The 18,585-nt window shown below is 37.8% G+C and overlaps 1 protein-coding gene across 1 annotated transcript; it reads left to right on the top strand.

Annotated features, from left to right (window-relative positions):
• The first annotated feature begins 13,814 nt into the window (after positions 1-13,814).
• LOC128661509 (RNA helicase Mov10l1-like) lies at positions 13,815-17,519 on the top strand. Its single transcript, XM_053715759.1, has 2 exons — positions 13,815-14,831; positions 15,027-17,519. Exons 1-2 carry the CDS (start codon positions 13,815-13,817, stop codon positions 17,517-17,519), a joined length of 3,510 nt encoding a protein of 1,169 aa, XP_053571734.1.
• The last annotated feature ends 1,066 nt before the right edge of the window (positions 17,520-18,585 follow it).

The raw sequence follows: 18,585 nt of genomic DNA, 5'->3' as shown, positions 1-18,585 counted from the left end.
AGAGCTATGGCACGACATACAAGAAAAAATATATCAGTATAAATCTCTATATATCCAGAATATTCCTGGAACACATATTTCAAAGAACTGAGTATACAGATATACTTCCCACTTCTTAGATTTTCACACTAATGTCAATTACCTTGTTCATAAGCAAATTGCCTCATTATTTCTTTTTGGGCTTCACTTGCCAATACATGATCAGTTTAATTAGATTCAAGTCACACAATATAGCTAAACTAACAAAAAGGACATTATTTATCTTGCCATGGCAAGTGTATAATTTTTCTTGCATGCTCATCAGAGTGACCACAGCAATGAAAAGGGAAACATTTTGCTTTAGCTTAGGAACTTTTGTGCTAATATGAATATTACTTTAATCTACTTTTTTTTTCCTGTGGCACATTTGACTTTGTTACAGGTTTACATTTCAATCTGTAATAAATAGATTCAGCAACCATTTGATCTGGTAAGCAATAAAGACATTGGCCCAGACAACGGGGCATATTTATCAAGCTCCGTACGGAGCTTGATGCCCCGTGTTTCTGGCGAGCCTTCAGGCTCGCCGGAAACACAAGTTATGAAGCAGCGGTCTAAAGACTGCTGCTCCATAACCTGTCCGCCTGCTCTGAGGCAGCGGACAGAAATCGGCAGAACCAGATCCAATACGATCGGGTTGATTGACACCCGATTGGCTGCAAATCTGCAGGGGGCGGTATTGAACCAGCAGAACTGCTGGTGCAATGATAAATACAGAGATCATATGCTGTTGGCATTTAATCGATGTGCAGCAGACATGATCCGCAATATCGGACCATGTCCACTCGCACAATGATAATTCGGCCCCCTTAAGTGGAGCGCTAATGATATCCCGTGCCTTCATAGCAATTTTGCTGTACCACACTAAAATTAGCACGCAAATTGATATTACAAATCCATGGTAAAACAGATTTACCAGAGAAGTTTTATGCAGCTGGCATCAATTTAGCGCACCCTATAATTTAAATGGATAATGCAACCACACTTAATTTTGCTAGTATTACAATTTGAAAGTTATGGATTGCGCTCAAACAAAAGCCAAAATAGTGTTAGAATTAGCACAACCAAAGGCCGGAAGTAAAGTCCATGGTGCTTATTTATTAAAGCATCAACTGAAAATATGCTTGAATTCCGCGTCGTAATTGTCGCAAGATAGATCCGCTGTAGTTATCAAAGCGTCAAGATCTGCACATTTTTTATGTAAAATATGATCCCACAATCTCAATCCGACACAGATTTATGCAAAATGAAAACCGTGGTATTCGAGCGGAATCGTGTTCATTCACCCTCCTAATCGACACTATTTGAAGCTCTCACAAAGTTATAAAAAATTCTACATTTATGCTGGCGTCTTTTCCGACTCAGCGTACATAGTTTTCAATATGTCACCCTTGAGGTCACGGATGCCATAGAAGTCAATTGGAGTCTAAAAACACAGAAAACGCAGAAATTGACACTTCTGATTTAAAGAGATAGTACAAGGGGGAATAATACTATATTTGAAACCATCTTATATATATATGAGTAGACCGCTACCCTATGAATACGGTACATAATTAATTCATAGCTACCATTAAATAATAGTGGCATTAACTAAATAAGTTGGACCCTCTATGTACAAAAAATACAATGCCTTGACTGTAAAAATAGAATAACATATTAAATTGTCCTAAATCAGATACATAGATCAATATAGGATTAAAAATATTAATAAATTAATTAGTAAGGAGGACACTGCAGTAATTCTAGGGATCGCTCTAATAAGAATAAGTTGGACAGGACCATGGAAACATTTATGAGCTGCCATTAGACGGAAAATTAATGGGGCACCATCAGAGTGCAAGGTTAGAGATAATAATTTTAAACTATGATGTAACAGATATAGGGTTGAAGAAAAGTTTAAACCCTATTTAGACAGTATATTAAAATTAGAATAAATAACATTATAATGTATCAATTATAATGGGTACATGATAAATCAACCTAACGTTGCCAAATATTAATTATGTCTCCATCTATATTAAGCCCATCGGTCTTCTTGTTTGTAAAAGAAAGATCCAAAAGGCCTCCCTGTGAAGGAGTCTGTTGATTCTATCGCCACCTCTTGCTTTACTGTATACACATTCAATAACTTGCCAGGTGAAAGTTGAGACATCTTGTGCATGACAGTGTATAAAATGTCTTGCCAGGTCAGAGCATTCTCTCCCATTACTAATGTCATTGAGATGTTCTCTAATTCTCACCCTAACTTCTCGGGTAGAACAGCCTGTATATTGAACCATACAGTGTGTGCATTTAATTAGATAAACCACAAAGGGGGTTCGGCTGTTGAAGCAACAGTCAAGATTATACACCTTTTGTAAAATTGTGAGCCAATTTTAATATAGGAACATGCTATACATTTAGAAAAATGACACTTAAAGTCTCCCTTGACTGTGAGCCAGCTGCTCTGCGCCCCCTTGGATTTTTTGAGAACACTGAGAAATACCAGATTACCTATGATGCAACCTCTCTGAGAAATAAAGTTGCAGCCATTACCTGCATAGGCCTACATTACATATAGAGCGTCGCCCGCAAAAGCCGGCGACGCCAGTTTTTACGCGATTTTGGTATTACATATACGCCGCAGCATGCAAGTTACGCACATATATATTTCACCCGTCTCTCACAATTTTTACTCCCATAGACTAACATGGGACTGCGTCGTAAATCGTTATCCAATATCCACAAAAGGCCTTAGGTGGCGAAAATGGAGAAATCTTACTCCATTTTTACCTCGCCATAAAAGGCAGCTGTAGCAGGCCGTGCTCTAAGTATGGGAGCACCGTAACTCCCGAAAATGCCTGCAAAAATAAACCAACACCTAACGCATGCGCAATGTCTATATACCTGTCAACCGCAATCCCCCACCGCAATAACTAAAAAAGCCTATTAACCCCTAAACCGCCATAGCCCTAAACCGCCATAGCCTATTAAATGTATTAACCCCTAATCTGCCTGAGCCAACGTCTCCGCCACTATAATAAAGTTATTAACCCCTAAACCTAGGTCTAACCCTAACACCCCCTAACTTAAATATTATTTAAATAAATCTAAATAATATTACTATTATTAACTAAATTATTCCTATTTAAAACTAAATACTTACCTATAAAATAAACCCTAAGATAGCTACAATATAATTAATAATTACATTGTAGCTATTTTAGGATATATTTTTATTTTACAGGCAAGTTTGTATTTATTTTAACTAGATACAATAGTTATTAAATAGTTAATAACTATTTAATAGCTACCTAGTTAAAATAACTACAAATTTACCTGTAAAATAAATCCTAACCTAAGTTACAATTACACCTAACACTACACTATCATTAAATAAATTAAATTAATTAACTACAATTACCTAAAATTAAATACAATTAAATAAAATTAACTATAGTACAAAAAAAACCAACACTAATTTACAGAAAATAAAAAAAAATTACAAGACGTTTAAACTAATTACACCTAATCTAAGCCCCGTAATAAAATAAAAAAGCCCCCCAAAATAATACAATTCTCTACCCTATACTAAATTACAAATTGCATCAGCCAGTAGGATTTTTCCTACCTTAATTCCAATGGGCTGATAGAATTCTATCAGCCAATCAGAATTGAAGGGACGCCATCTTGGATGACGTCATTTAAAGGAACCTTCATTCGTCGGTTAGTCGTTGGCCAGGAAGGATGATCTGTGTCGGATGTCTTCAAGATGGAGCCGCTCCTCGTCGGATGGATGAAGATAGAAGATGCCGCTTGGATGAGGACCTCTTCTATCCGGATCTGATGAAGACTTCTGCCCGGCTGGGTGAAGAGGGCTCAAGGTAGGGTGGTCTTCAAGGGGTTAGTGTTAGGTTTTTTAAGGGGGGATTGGGTGGGTTTTAGAGTAAGGTTGGGTGTGTGGGTGGTGGGTTTTAATGTTGGGGGGTATTGTATTTCTTTTTTTACAGGTAAAAGAGCTGATTACTTTGGGGCAATGCCCTGCAAAAAGCCCTTTTAAGGGCTATTTGTAATTTAGTATAGGGTAGGAAATTTTATTATTTTGGGGGGCTTTTTTATTTTATTAGGGGGCTTAGATTAGGTGTAATTAGTTTAAACTTCTTGTAATTTTCTTTTATTTTCTGTAATTTAGTGGGGGGGATTTGTACTATAGTTTATTTTATTTTATTGTATTTAATTTTAGGTAATTGTAATTAATTTATTTAATGATAGTGTAGTGTTAGGTGTAATTGTAACTTAGGTTAGGATTTATTTTACAGGTAAATTTGTAGTTATTTTAACTAGGTAGCTATTAAATAGTTATTAACTATTTAATAGCTATTGTACCTAGTTAAAATAAATACAAACTTGCCTGTAAAATAAAAATAAATCCTAAAATAGCTACAATGTAATTATTAATTATATTGTAGCTATCTTAGGGTTTATTTTATAGGTAAGTATTTAGTTTTAAATAGGAATAATTTAGTTAATAATAGTAATATTATTTAGATTTATTTAAATAATATTTAAGTTAGGGGGGTGTTAGGGTTAGGGTTAGACTTCGGTTTAGGGGTAATAACTTTATTATAGTGGCGGCGACGTTGGGGGCGGCAGATTAGGGGTTAATACATTTAATAGGCTATGTGGGCTATGGCGGTTTAGGGGTTAATATTTGAATAGGTTAATTGCGTTGTGGGCTATGGCGGTTTAGGGGTTAATAATTTAGTTATTACTTGCGGTGTGGGTTTGATGGCAGATATAGGGGTTAATAGTTTAAATAGGCATATTGCGTTGTGGGGGGTTGTCGTTCTAGGGGTTAATATATTTAATATTAGTAATGAGAGGGGGGGATTGCGGATATAGGGGTTTTACCTGTCGGGCTTATTTTTAGGAGGTGTGTTAGACTTTTACGGGAGATTTGTTATTTTCTTTACTTTTCTTAGGCGCCTTCAGTTTCTAAAGTGCCGAAAAGTCACTAGCGACTCCAGAAATTTGTATTGACGCTTATTTCTGGACATCTCTAGTTTATCCGACTTACGCCACTTAGGAAATGCCAGCGCCATATATGTAATACCTCGATGTGCAAGGTGAAATTACGGGTGGCGCAGGTTTCCACGCTTGTGCCGAAACCTGCGCCGTATATTTGATCGTGCCCATAGTCTTTAAGGCTGTCTTCTGCAGTGACTATGGGCAAATGATTGGCAATAATCCCACAAATATCATTAAATTGAGGACTTAATGTAGTTGCAAAAAAGGGTTTTGAGTTTTCAAATCTTTTATTCAAGTGACTAGCGGAATTGTCCAACAGGGAGTTTCTATCCAATCGTGAGACCTCTAGGAGTGCCCTATTTAAAATTTTAGTCTTATACCCCCTTTGGATGAGAGCCTGTTTCAAACTCCTAAACAACCTACACACTAGTGAATTTTTCCACCACTTTTGATTGGAATATGCATAATCACATGATTTATGACATCTGCCAATCTGATTCAAATATACATTACAAACTATCACTAATGAATCAAAATGCTCAATACTTGTGTCATTGATCACTCATCAGAACTTGTAAGTGCCATTTGTTACATTGTGTATTATACTTTGAAAGTATAATACTAAAAATTAGTATTAAAGATACACATTGATGCTTACATTAGGACACATGGTGTAATATTTTAGACAAGGAATTTAAAATTCAAATTGATGTTTGATCAATAGAATCTTAAGCTGATAGCTCAAAGGGATAGCCCACCTAACTTTAAACTGTCATGATTCAGATACAGCAGAAATTAAATTCACCTCTTTACTGTCATGATATGTTCAGTATATTTCTTCCTTCTCTTGAATTTCTTTTTCAGTAAGAAATGTCATCTTATATGCCAGCCCATTTAATAACACCTGTGTAGGGGTGGTTTTTAAAAATAGATTGCAATTAAGAGGGATTAGACAGGTGCAGAGAGAAAACTGTCCCAGCTCTTAAAGGGACAGGAAACCCCAAAATATTCTTTCATGATTTGGTTATAACATACAATTTTAAACAACTTTTTAATTTACTTCTATTATCAAATTGACTTAATTCTCTTGTTATCCTTTGCTGAAGGAACATCATTGCACTACTGGCAGCTAGCTGAACACATCTATTTAGCCAATCACAAGAGACAAATGTGTGCAGGCATCAATTAGCAGCTAGCTCCCACTAGTGTAGGATATGTGCGTATTCTTTTCCAACAAGGGATACCAAGAGAACAAAGCACATCTGAAAATAGAAGTGAATTTTAAAGTGTTTTAAAATTACATGCTCTATCTGAATCATGCAACTTAAATTTTTACTTTCCTATCCCTTTAAAATATCCATTGATTGCAAATAAATACATATGATACTCTGATTACAGGAAGCCGAAACATGTCAGACCGACTGCTACACCTGTCTTAACTTTGTTTTATGGATTAAAGATATTTTGGATTTTACTCCTGGATTGCGCCTCTTTTTCTACTCTGATTACATGATACAGTATATTTGCAATTATTCCTGCTCAGAATGATAATACATTTACAATATATACATATAGTGGTATAAATAAGCACAGAGATAAGACAGACAACATTGTTTAGAACCAAAAAAGGAACTTAGGGACATGTAAATATGTTTGCAAAATATTTCTGACATAACACACATACAGTATATATAGCTTTTGAGAAATGTGCTTGTTCGTGGACAGTAATGAAATGGTATAAATAAAGTTGGGAAAATCCCATATAACCGTGACATCGATGACTGCTAGTGAACACCAGTTCGATGCTCTTCACACCATACTTGACACATATGTTTTTAATGGCTTTTTTGATAAATAAGTGGACTGTATTCAGATCCGTGGCAGCGATTTTTGGCGAGCGTATTGACGCCGGCGAATGCAACATAGTTGACGCTTTGATAAATAGGTTGTTACCCTCATATATAGACATTTTAATTAAAAAATGATTTAATATTGAACAAAAATGTTTTTAAAGGGTTAAAAAGGGATAAAAAGGTATATGTCAAGGTGTTTGACTGGGAAGGGTTAAAAATTGTGTGTGAATGTACAGTATGTATGTATATATGTACAATATATATATATAAAATATATATATATATATTTATATATATATATATATATATATATATATACATACACATGTCTAAATATGGCATCAGAACTAGGCTCCCATTGGAGCCTTTGGAAGCCCACTCTTCCATTGCTGACAACTTGTATTACCAGCGCTCATTAGCGTGCACTGGTATTACACAGTGGAGTGCAAATACCGCTTTCATGAATGCGATATTTAGCGCTCCACTTGTAATCTGTAATATTGTAATGTGGCCCTTAACGTGCACTGGTTAGTACGTGTATTACAAATTAAAAATAAAATGTTTGCGATCAAGCGAAACCCTATGCACGCTAACTTTAGATATCACAACGAATTTTCCCCCATAGACTTTAATGAAGCGATATGCTAACCCAACACCACATTAGAACTATAGCACTAAACCCCAAGGTAGTTTTTAAAAAAATTATATATATATGATTATGGGCTAGATTACGAGTGGATTGCTATTTAGGGTTCATGCTCAAGCGTAAACATCCCTTGACTTAGTTTTTTTCTGCATGTCGGGTACCGTGAGTATTACAGGTTGAAAGTGAAAAGCTTTTGCTCGCACTAATCCGACAAACTAACCTGAGGCATGCAGAAAGCCAAAGTTAGAATATTGCAACCACGTTAACTTATTTCCCCATAGATTTAAATAGAGTGCCAAAAGTGGGAAAAAAAACTAACAACCAACAAGTCGCACAAGCCCCAATCACATTTAAAGGGACAGTCTACCATAATTCATATTGTTTTATAAGATAGATAATCTCCTTATTACCCATTCCTCAGTTTTGCAAAATCAACACTGTTAAAATGAATATACTTTTTACCTCTGTGATTACCTTGTATCTAAGCATCTTATGACAGCCCCCTGATCACACGACATTTTATTTATTGTCTATTGACTTGCATTTTAGCCAATTAGTGCAGTGTCTGCCACAAGCCACCGGCGTGATCACAATGTTATCTAAATGGTTCACATGAACTAGCACTCCCCTGTTGTGAAAAGCAAATAAAAAAGCATGTGGTAAGAGGTGGCCTTCAAGGGCTTAGAAATTATCATATGAGCCTGCCTAGGTTTAGCTTTCAACTAAGAATACCAAGAAGACAAAGAACATGATAAAGGTAAATTGGAAAGTTGTTTAAAATCACATGCTCTATCTAATTCATAAAGTTTATTTTTAACCAAGTTCGCTAACCCGACATGAAATATTAATATTTCACATTCCAATGTTCTTCACATAGAAGAATACGTTCTATTCATTAATAAATACATACACATATATATATACATATAAGGGATTTTAGGTAACATAGATAGATAGATAGATAGATAGATAGATAGATAGATAGAGGTATAGACGTATATGGTATAGATATATTATATATATATATATATATATATATATATATATATATATATATACTGTAGATCACTCAGTGTACAGCGTACCACATGTTTGCAAAACGTGAGCAGCCACGTCAGGGATCATATCTTTGTGACAAGTATGAGCATATTGCTTCTTTAGAAATGGAATATGACTGAGCAGCTTTACTATTTAGTATAGGTTATTATAGTGAGGTATTTTCCAGACAGTAGGCAGTATGTGGGAGCATTCCAGGGATGTGTAGATTAGACATTACATAAGAGTAGGCAGTATAAGGGACTTAGCTGGGCATTCCAGGGGAGTGTAGATTAGACATTACATAAGAGTAGGCAGTATAAGGGACTTAGCTGGGGCATTCCAGGGGAGTGTAGATTAGACATTACATAAGAGTAGGCAGTATAAGGGACTTAGCTGGGCATTCCAGGGGAGTGTAGATTAGACATTACATAAGAGTAGGCAGTATAAGGGACTTAGCTGGGCATTCCAGGGATGTGTAGATTAGACATTACATAAGAGTAGGCAGTATAAGGGACTTAGCTGGGCATTCCAGGGATGTGTAGATTAGACATTACATAAGAGTAGGCAGTATAAGGGATTTAGCTGGGCATTCCAGGGGAGTGTAGATTAGACATTACATAAGAGTAGGCAGTATAAGGGACTTAGCTGGGCATTCCAGGGGAGTGTAGATTAGAAATTACATAAGAGTAGGCAGTATAAGGGACTTAGCTGGGCATTACAGGGGAGTGTAGATTAGACATTACATAAGAGTAGGCAGTATAAGGGACTTAGCTGGGCATTCCAGGGGAGTGTAGATTAGACATTACATAAGAGTAGGCAGTATAAGGGACTTAGCTGGGCATTCCAGGGGAGTGTAGATTAGACATTACATAAGAGTAGGCAGTATAAGGGACTTAGCTGGGCATTCCAGGGATGTGTAGATTAGACATTACATAAGAGTAGGCAGTATAAGGGACTTAGCTGGGCATTCCAGGGATGTGTAGATTAGACATTACATAAGAGTAGGCAGTATAAGGGATTTAGCTGGGCATTCCAGGGGAGTGTAGATTAGACATTACATAAGAGTAGGCAGTATAAGGGACTTAGCTGGGCATTCCAGGGGAGTGTAGATTAGAAATTACATAAGAGTAGGCAGTATAAGGGACTTAGCTGGGCATTACAGGGGAGTGTAGATTAGACATTACATAAGAGTAGGCAGTATAAGGGACTTAGCTGGGCATTCCAGGGGAGTGTAGATTAGACATTACATAAGAGTAGGCAGTATAAGGGACTTAGCTGGGCATTCCAGGGGAGTGTAAATTAGACATTACATAAGAGTAGGCAGTATAAGGGACTTAGCTGGGCATTCCAGGGATGTGTAGATTAGACATTACATAAGAGTAGGCAGTATAAGGGACTTAGCTGGGCATTCCAGGGGAGTGTAGATTAGACATTACATAAGAGTAGGCAGTATAAGGGACTTAGCTGGGGCATTCCAGGGGAGTGTAGATTAGACATTACATAAGAGTAGGCAGTATAAGGGACTTAGCTGGGCATTCCAGGGGAGTGTAGATTAGACATTACATAAGAGTAGGCAGTATAAGGGATTTAGCTGGGGCATTCCAGGGGAGTGTAGATTAGACATTACATAAGAGTAGGCAGTATAAGGGACTTAGCTGGGCATTCCAGGGGAGTGTAGATTAGACATTACATAAGAGTAGGCAGCATAAGGGACTTAGCTGGGCATTCCAGGGGAGTGTAGATTAGACATTACATAAGAGTAGGCAGTATAAGGGACTTAGCTGGGCATTCCAGGGGAGTGTAGATTAGACATTACATAAGAGTAGGCAGTATAAGGGATTTAGCTGGGCATTCCAGGGATGTGTAGATTAGACATTACATAAGAGTATGCAGTATAAGGGACTTAGCTGGGCATTCCAGGGGAGTGTAGATTAGACATTACATAAGAGTAGGCAGTATAAGGGATTTAGCTGGGCATTCCAGGGGAGTGTAGATTAGACATTACATAAGAGTAGGCAGTATAAGGGACTTAGCTGGGGCATTCCAGGGATGTGTAGATTAGACATTACATAAGAGTAGGCAGTATAAGGGACTTAGCTGGGGCATTCCAGGGGAGTGTAGATTAGACATTACATAAGAGTAGGCAGTATAAGGGACTTAGCTGGGCATTCCAGGGGAGTGTAGATTAGACATTACATAAGAGTAGGCAGTATAAGGGACTTAGCTGGGCATTCCAGGGGAGTGTAGATTAGACATTAAATAAGAGTAGGCAGTATAAGGGACTTAGCTGGGCATTCCAGGGATGTGTAGATTAGACATTACATAAGAGTAGGCAGTATAAGGGACTTAGCTGGGAATTCCAGGGGAGTGTAGATTAGACATTACATAAGAGTAGGCAGTATAAGGGACTTAGCTGGGGCATTCCAGGGGAGTGTAGATTAGACATTACATAAGAGTAGGCAGTATAAGGGACTTAGCTGGGCATTCCAGGGGAGTGTAGATTAGACATTACATAAGAGTAGGCCGTATAAGGGACTTAGCTGGGCATTCCAGGGGAGTGTAGATTAGACATTACATAAGAGTAGGCAGTATAAGGGATTTAGCTGGGGCATTCCAGGGATGTGTAGATTAGACATTACATAAGAGTAGGCAGTATAAGGGACTTAGCTGGGCATTCCAGGGATGTGTAGATTAGACATTACATAAGAGTATTCAGTATAAGGGACTTAGCTGGGCATTCCAGGGGAGTGTAGATTAGACATTACATAAGAGTAGGCAGTATAAGTGACTTAGCTGGGCATTCCAGGGGAGTGTAGATTAGACATTACATAAGAGTAGGCAGTATAAGGGACTTAGCTGGGCATTCCAGGGGAGTGTAGATTAGACATTACATAAGAGTAGGCAGTATAAGGGACTTAGCTGGGCATTCCAGGGGAGTGTAGATTAGACATTACATAAGAGTAGGCAGTATAAGGGATTTAGCTGGGGCATTCCAGGGATGTGTAGATTAGACATTACATAAGAGTAGGCAGTATAAGGGACTTAGCTGGGCATTCCAGGGATGTGTAGATTAGACATTACATAAGAGTAGGCAGTATAAGGGATTTAGCAGGGGCATTCCAGGGGAGTGTAGATTAGACATTACATAAGAGTAGGCAGTATAAGGGACTTAGCTGGGCATTCCAGGGTAGTGTAGATTAGACATTACATAAGAGTAGGCAGTATAAGGGACTTAGCTGGGCATTCCAGGGGAGTGTAGATTAGACATTACATAAGAGTAGGCAGTATAAGGGACTTAGCTGGGCATTCCAGGGGAGTGTAGATTAGACATTACATAAGAGTAGGCAGTATAAGGGATTTAGCTGGGCATTCCAGGGGAGTGTAGATTAGACATTACATAAGAGTAGGCAGTATAAGGGACTTAGCTGGGGCATTCCAGGGATGTGTAGATTAGACATTACATAAGAGTAGGCAGTATAAGGGACTTAGCTGGGCATTCCAGGGGAGTGTAGATTAGACATTACATAAGAGTAGGCAGTATAAGGGACTTAGCTGGGCATTCCAGGGGAGTGTAGATTAGACATTACATAAGAGTAGGCAGTATAAGGGACTTAGCTGGGCATTCCAGGGATGTGTAGGTCAGGCATGACGAAGGTGTAGGAGTTAGCTGGGCGGTGAAGGATGAGTGTAAGTTAGCTCATACATAGGTATAGGCAGTCGGTGGGAGGTAGTGAGGCGGATTGGGGGAGAGCAGGTTAGATGTGACGTTGGTATAGGCATTTAGGGGGAGTTAGGGGGTGTACTAATGGGAGTAAGCTGCACTTTGATTCAGACATTTTGACACCAGTGCGATATGTTCGAATCAGTGGAGTGCAAGTAGGGTAGGGAATATGTTTGGCCAGAGGTAGTTAGTGTAGTAAAACTTAGGTTCCGCCGGCAATATTTGGAGTGTGCCTACATGGAAACTATTTTTAGTTTCAGTGAGCGCACTGTCAGTGCCATGTAGGCCCACTTCAAATAGGCCCCCCTCCCGACACAGCAAAATGCTGACAAGCGGTGATGTCGGCAATGAGGGTGGTGACATCAGGCTCCCATTAACTTGGGAGAGACATCGCTGCTCGCTGACACTGCTCGGTCATGTTCCTTTTTTTTAGAAAATCTAGACATCGTTGCCTTAGTCTGAACTTCAAATAAATGGTAGATTTTTTTTCTGACAAATTTCAAAGTTATATCTATTTCCACTCCTCCTATATTACGTGACAGCCATCAGCCAATCACACATGCATACACATATATTCTGTGACTTCTTGCACATGCTGAGTAGAAGTTGGTGACTCAAAAAGTGTAAATATAAAAAGACTGTGCATATTTTGTAAATTGAAGTAAAATTGGAAAGTAGTTTACTCTATCTGAATCATGAAAGTTTAATTTTGACTTGTGTGTTCATTTAATCCTACAATAAGTGAAAATATTTATGATGATATAGGTGATAATGTAGAGACCCTGTGGGCTGAAATAAAGAGTGGGAGGGAAAATTATTCCTAGGAACAGGCTACAAACCCCCAACACTAGTGACATAGTGGAAATCAACTACTAATGCAAATAGGAAAGGCTGCTAATAATACCAGTGCTGGAATTATGGGAGATTTTAACTTCCCTGACGTAAACTGGGCCAGTTAAAGGGACAGTCTAGGCCAAAATAAACTTTCATGATTCAGATAGGGCATGTCATTTTAAACAATTTTCCAATTTACTTTTATCACCAATTTTGCTTTGTTCTCCTGGTATTCTTAGTTGAAAGCTTAACCTAGGAGGTTCATATGCTAATTTCTTAGACCTTGAAGGCCACCTCTTTTCAGAATTCATTTTAACAGTTTTTCACCACTAATAGGTGTTAGTTCACATATTTCATATAGATAACACTGTACTTGTGCACATGAAGTTATCTGGGAGCAGGCACTGATTGGCTAAACTGCAAGTCTGTCAAAAGAACTGAAATAAATGGGCAGTTTGCAGAGGCTTAGATACAAGATAATCACAGAGGTTAAAAGTATATTATTATAGAGCTGTTTCCTTCCGTTAACCCAAGGACCAAGAGATTCGATTGTCGATTTGTGGAAACTATTTCCCAGAGGGTAAATTGTAAACTTGCCGATGTGATACAGTTATAGAATTCCAAGGATTATCAAGTGGCTGTGGAGGTCTTCGCCGAATAATCTTGGGGCACCATGCTCAGCTTGCTGTCTAAAGTGGGTCACTTCTTATGGAGAAGTGCGGATGCAGATGAGAGCTCGGGAAGTAATTCAGGTATATTAGAGTATCAGAGTTTGAATGGAGTGGTTACACGGTTTTGTAATGAGTATGGACTGATAAATGACAACGTTTACTTCACAAATGATGATGTGGTTGGAGGAGAACCATTAAGCATTGGACAAAAAGTCAATGTGGTTTTTAAAGAAGATAGGACATCTGGAGGCTTGAGAGCTCTCATGGTAAATTGCATCTCTGAAAGATGGGATACAGACAGTCCAATAGATACCGTTGTTGAAGACGTAAAAATAAAAGTTTTAATTGGCAATATTACTTCCTGCAATAAAGATGGGGGAGATATTAACCAGACAACTTATTTTTCTACCTGCAATCTTTGTGAAGGCTATGTTCCCTATAAAGGAGACTGGGTAAAAGCAGAGTACTTTGTAAATCCCTCAACTTGGAACAGTGAAGCTTGTTCTGTAAAGCCACTAAGATGTAAAAGGGTAGACAAGGTTTTGGTTTCTGCCTTATATGGAAGAAATGGTGTTCTTGATGAGAGCATATTTTTCACACTGGACTCCATTAAACTGCCTCAAGGATACCAACCAAAGCGTCAGGACGTTGTTAACGCTGTAGTCATAGAAAGCAGCCAATCATGCTATGTTTGGCGTGCTCTGTGTATGGCACCAGTGAAGAAAAATGGTTCTGAGGCTCTGAATGGGGTGTCTTCTAGCGATGAATACTCTACTGCTTTAATAATGAATAAAGGTGGCTTGGAAGTGTCCAGACTAACTAATTTTGGAGTAATCAAACAAGGAGAGAGTAAAGAGTTAACTATAAGCATAGAGAATAAAGGACAAGAAACTCATTCTTTGATTGCATGTAAGCTGGCAGGTTGGGAAAAAGGAAATATATTCAAGTTTATAATGAGAGAATTAAAATCAGACTCTCTTGATAGTTCATCACCAGCATCTGTTTCTTCATTGTTGCCAGTACTAGGAGCATGCAGTCATATAAACAATCATTTGGAAGATCAAGCTGATGTATATGAAGCAGTGAGGCCTGGTCTAAGGCTGACTAATGGATTAAGATCAACATTGTGCCATGTACACCCATTGTTACTAGCAAACTATCCTAAAAGTGTAATTGGATCAACTACTGCTCTAACTTATGGTGTATACAAACAGAGGCTTTTAGAGGGAGTTCAAGAAATGAACAAACTGACTTTAAATGAAGAATCTTTAAAGGCTGGAACACTTACCAATGGAAGTAGTAACCAGGCAACCGACATTATGAAAATACAGCCCAGTATTGGCATTAGTGAGTCAATGGTGATTACTCCAGGACAGAAGACTTTCATAACAATAACTTGTGAAGCAAAAAATCCAGGGCGCTGTAAGGAGCTTCTTCTTTTCTGTTTCACGGACTTTGTGATTGGAAGGTACCTTGAAGCAAAAATTGAAAGTGAAGAAGAATCTATACTGTTACCATCTACAGTTTACTCTTCTAATAGAGGTAACCCTATGCCAGAATCAGTACTTACCAACAGAAAGACCGTGCCTGCACCACCACAGAAAAGGTCTTCCAGGAGACAACTTCCTAGTTTTCTTCCACTTTATCCCATACCAGACAGGCTCAGAAAATGTGTTGAGCAGAATATGGACATTTTGGCTTTAGAACCTTGTTTAGCAGAGGTTTTGAGTTTGTCTATTTTTTGCAAGAAAATGTCGACTTTGATTTGGCTTGAGGATGTTCAGAATGAGATGGAACTCAAGGCATTTAGTCTGAGTGGTGTTTGCCTACAGAAATGTGGAGGATTTCTTCTCTTGGAAGTGCCAGGACTTGCAGAAGGAAGACCTTCCCTGTTTCCAGGAGACAAAGTTCTGTTAAAATATCAAGACTATACTACTTCTGCGGTACAATTTGTTGGCATTGTTGTTGAGATACACGAGGAAGAACTTACCCTCCGTGTCAACTCAGAATTTGAGGAATCTTACAGCTTTGAACCCATGGATGTGGAGTTTGTATTCAGTAGGGTTTCAAGTAGAAGATGTCAGTTTGCTATCGAACAAGCAGAATATCTTGGACAAAAAGTTCTGTTTCCGGAGATCTTGGTGTTACAGTCCCCGCAAGTTATTACTACAGAGAGCTGCAGACCATCTTGTGCAGACAGAAAAGAAAAGAGTAAAGAGCATCAAAATATACAAACAGGCAATCAAAATTCACAAATATCAAGAGAGAAAAATATAGTTTCTGTGAGTGATATGGTGACTGTAGCCACACAGACAAACAAGCCAGGGAAGGAGTCGCCTTCTAAAGAGAGGGGAGAATTCTTCAATCATATACTAAATGAACACCAGAAGCTTGCTGTAAAAAGAATCCTGAGTGGAGAGTGTCGACCAATGCCATACATTCTTTTTGGGCCACCAGGAACAGGAAAAACTATCACAGTCATTGAAGCTATTTTACAGATTTATTATACTTTACCAGACAGTCGTGTATTAGTATGCGCGCCATCTAATAGTGCAGCAGACCTGGTTTGTTTACGTCTTCATGAAAGTCAGCAATTGGAACCTGGAAGTATGGTGAGAGTAAATGCTTCAAGCAGACAAGAAGAGACCATAAATGACACTATTAAACAGTACTGTGGAGCTGGTGAAGACATACGTAAGGCTTCTCGCTTTCGAATTATAATATCCACTTGCAGCAGTGCAGGCATGTTTTATCAGATAGGTCTCCGGGTTGGACACTTCACCCATGTGTTTGTGGATGAGAGTGGACAGGCAAGTGAGCCCGAGTGCCTGATACCTCTGGGCTTAGTATCAGAAGTGAATGGCCAGATTATTCTTGCAGGAGATCCAAAGCAGCTTGGGCCAGTTATAAAGTCTAATATTGCTTCGGCTTATGGATTAAATATGTCCCTTTTGGAGAGGTTGATGGCTAGACCTTTATATATGAGGGATGAAAAAACATATGGTGCTTGTGGAAATTACAATCCTTTGTTGATTACAAAGCTTTTGAAGAACTACAGGTCCCATGCTGCTTTGCTTCACCTTCCCTCCAAGTTGTTTTACCACAAAGAATTGGAAGTTTGTGCAGACCCAGCTGTTGTAAATAGATTATTAAGATGGGATAAACTGCCTCAGAATGGTTTCCCTTTAGTGTTCCATGGCATTAGGGGAACCGAAATGCGTGAGGGAAGCAATCCATCCTGGTTCAATCCTTCTGAAGCTGTTCAGGTCATGCGATACTGCTGCATTCTAGCTAAGCATGTTACCACCTCAGTTTCTGCAAAAGACATAGGGGTGATAACCCCGTACAGAAAGCAGGTCGAAAAAATTCGAACTCTATTACGAACTGTTGATCTTCCTGACATAAAAGTTGGATCTGTAGAAGAGTTCCAGGGGCAGGAGTTCCTGGTCATCATTATTTCAATGGTACGTTCTCGCGAAGATTCTCTTCATGAAGATTCAAGATATTTGTTGGGTTTCTTGTCAAATCCAAAACGATTTAATGTTGCAACGACGAGAGCAAAGGCACTGCTAATTGTGGTTGGAAATCCACACATCCTTGTTAAGGATCCGTGTGTCTGCGCTCTGCTGGAGTATGGCTTAGTGAAAGGAGCATACACTGGTTGTAATTTGCCTCCTGGCCTTGAATCTCTTCAACAGTGCGACTGAGTCCTTTAAACTGTTGATACGATTGAAGTATGAAACTACTGCTGATGTTCACAACAAACCAGTCACTCATAAATGAAAAGGGTCGAGTGACAAAATATACAAAGAAATCAGTGCAATTTGTGAATATGATGTTTACTTATTTAGATTATTGTCTTTATTTTTGTATTACTCCACCGAAAAAAACTTTTTTGGATGAGCAATACTTTCCTTCGTGTCAGTGCAATTAGAGAAGAAGTCATCGCAATCTGATAATTTAGCTTTAAATGAACAATATGTCGGTGCAATTATAAAACCACCTATTTGTATTTGTGGAAAGTGTTTTTTTTCTGCCAAATTGTCTTTATATATATGTATATATATATATATATATATATATATATATATATATGTATGTGTGTATATATATATATATATATATATATATATATATATATGTGTATATATATATATATATATATATATATATATATAAAAATAATGAAAAAAGTAATACAATTTAAAAGACTAATAAAAATAGCTATAGTTAGAAGCACCCACAGATACAGCTTTGTGGTTAATGAAAGTTTGAGTTGGTATTATTGGTATTCTTTGTTTATTAAATGTCACACATTACCTTTAAGTTAATAAAGCAAAACTTAATAAAACTGTGTGTGATATGTAAAAAAAAAAAAAAAAAAAAAAAAAAAGTATATTATTATAACTGTGTTGGTTATGCAAAACTGGGGAATGGGTAATAAAGGCATTATCTATCTTTTAAAACAATAAAAATTCTGGTGTAGACTGTCCCTTTAATAGAGGAGCAAACTAGGAATAAAGCAATATTGGATTTAGCGCTCATAACATGGTCACGGTTGAAATCACTTTCATAAACAGTGTTATAATGGTTCAACTAAGACCTTTTAATTTTAAGAAAGCAAAATTCAGTTATTTAAGGAAACTGTTAAATAAAATAAATTGAGACAAAGTGTTATCTAATACAAATACAGAGGATAAATAGATTTAAAACTTTAGTTAAATAAATATACATATCAACACATACCACCACATGGTTATAAAAGTAAAAGAA

The sequence above is a fragment of the Bombina bombina genome, chromosome 5 (genome assembly GCF_027579735.1).
Source record: "Bombina bombina isolate aBomBom1 chromosome 5, aBomBom1.pri, whole genome shotgun sequence".
In the NCBI taxonomy this organism is placed as follows: domain Eukaryota; kingdom Metazoa; phylum Chordata; class Amphibia; order Anura; family Bombinatoridae; genus Bombina; species Bombina bombina.
Note: the sequence above shows the minus strand (reverse complement) of the source record. Positions and strands in the feature narration are given on the sequence as shown.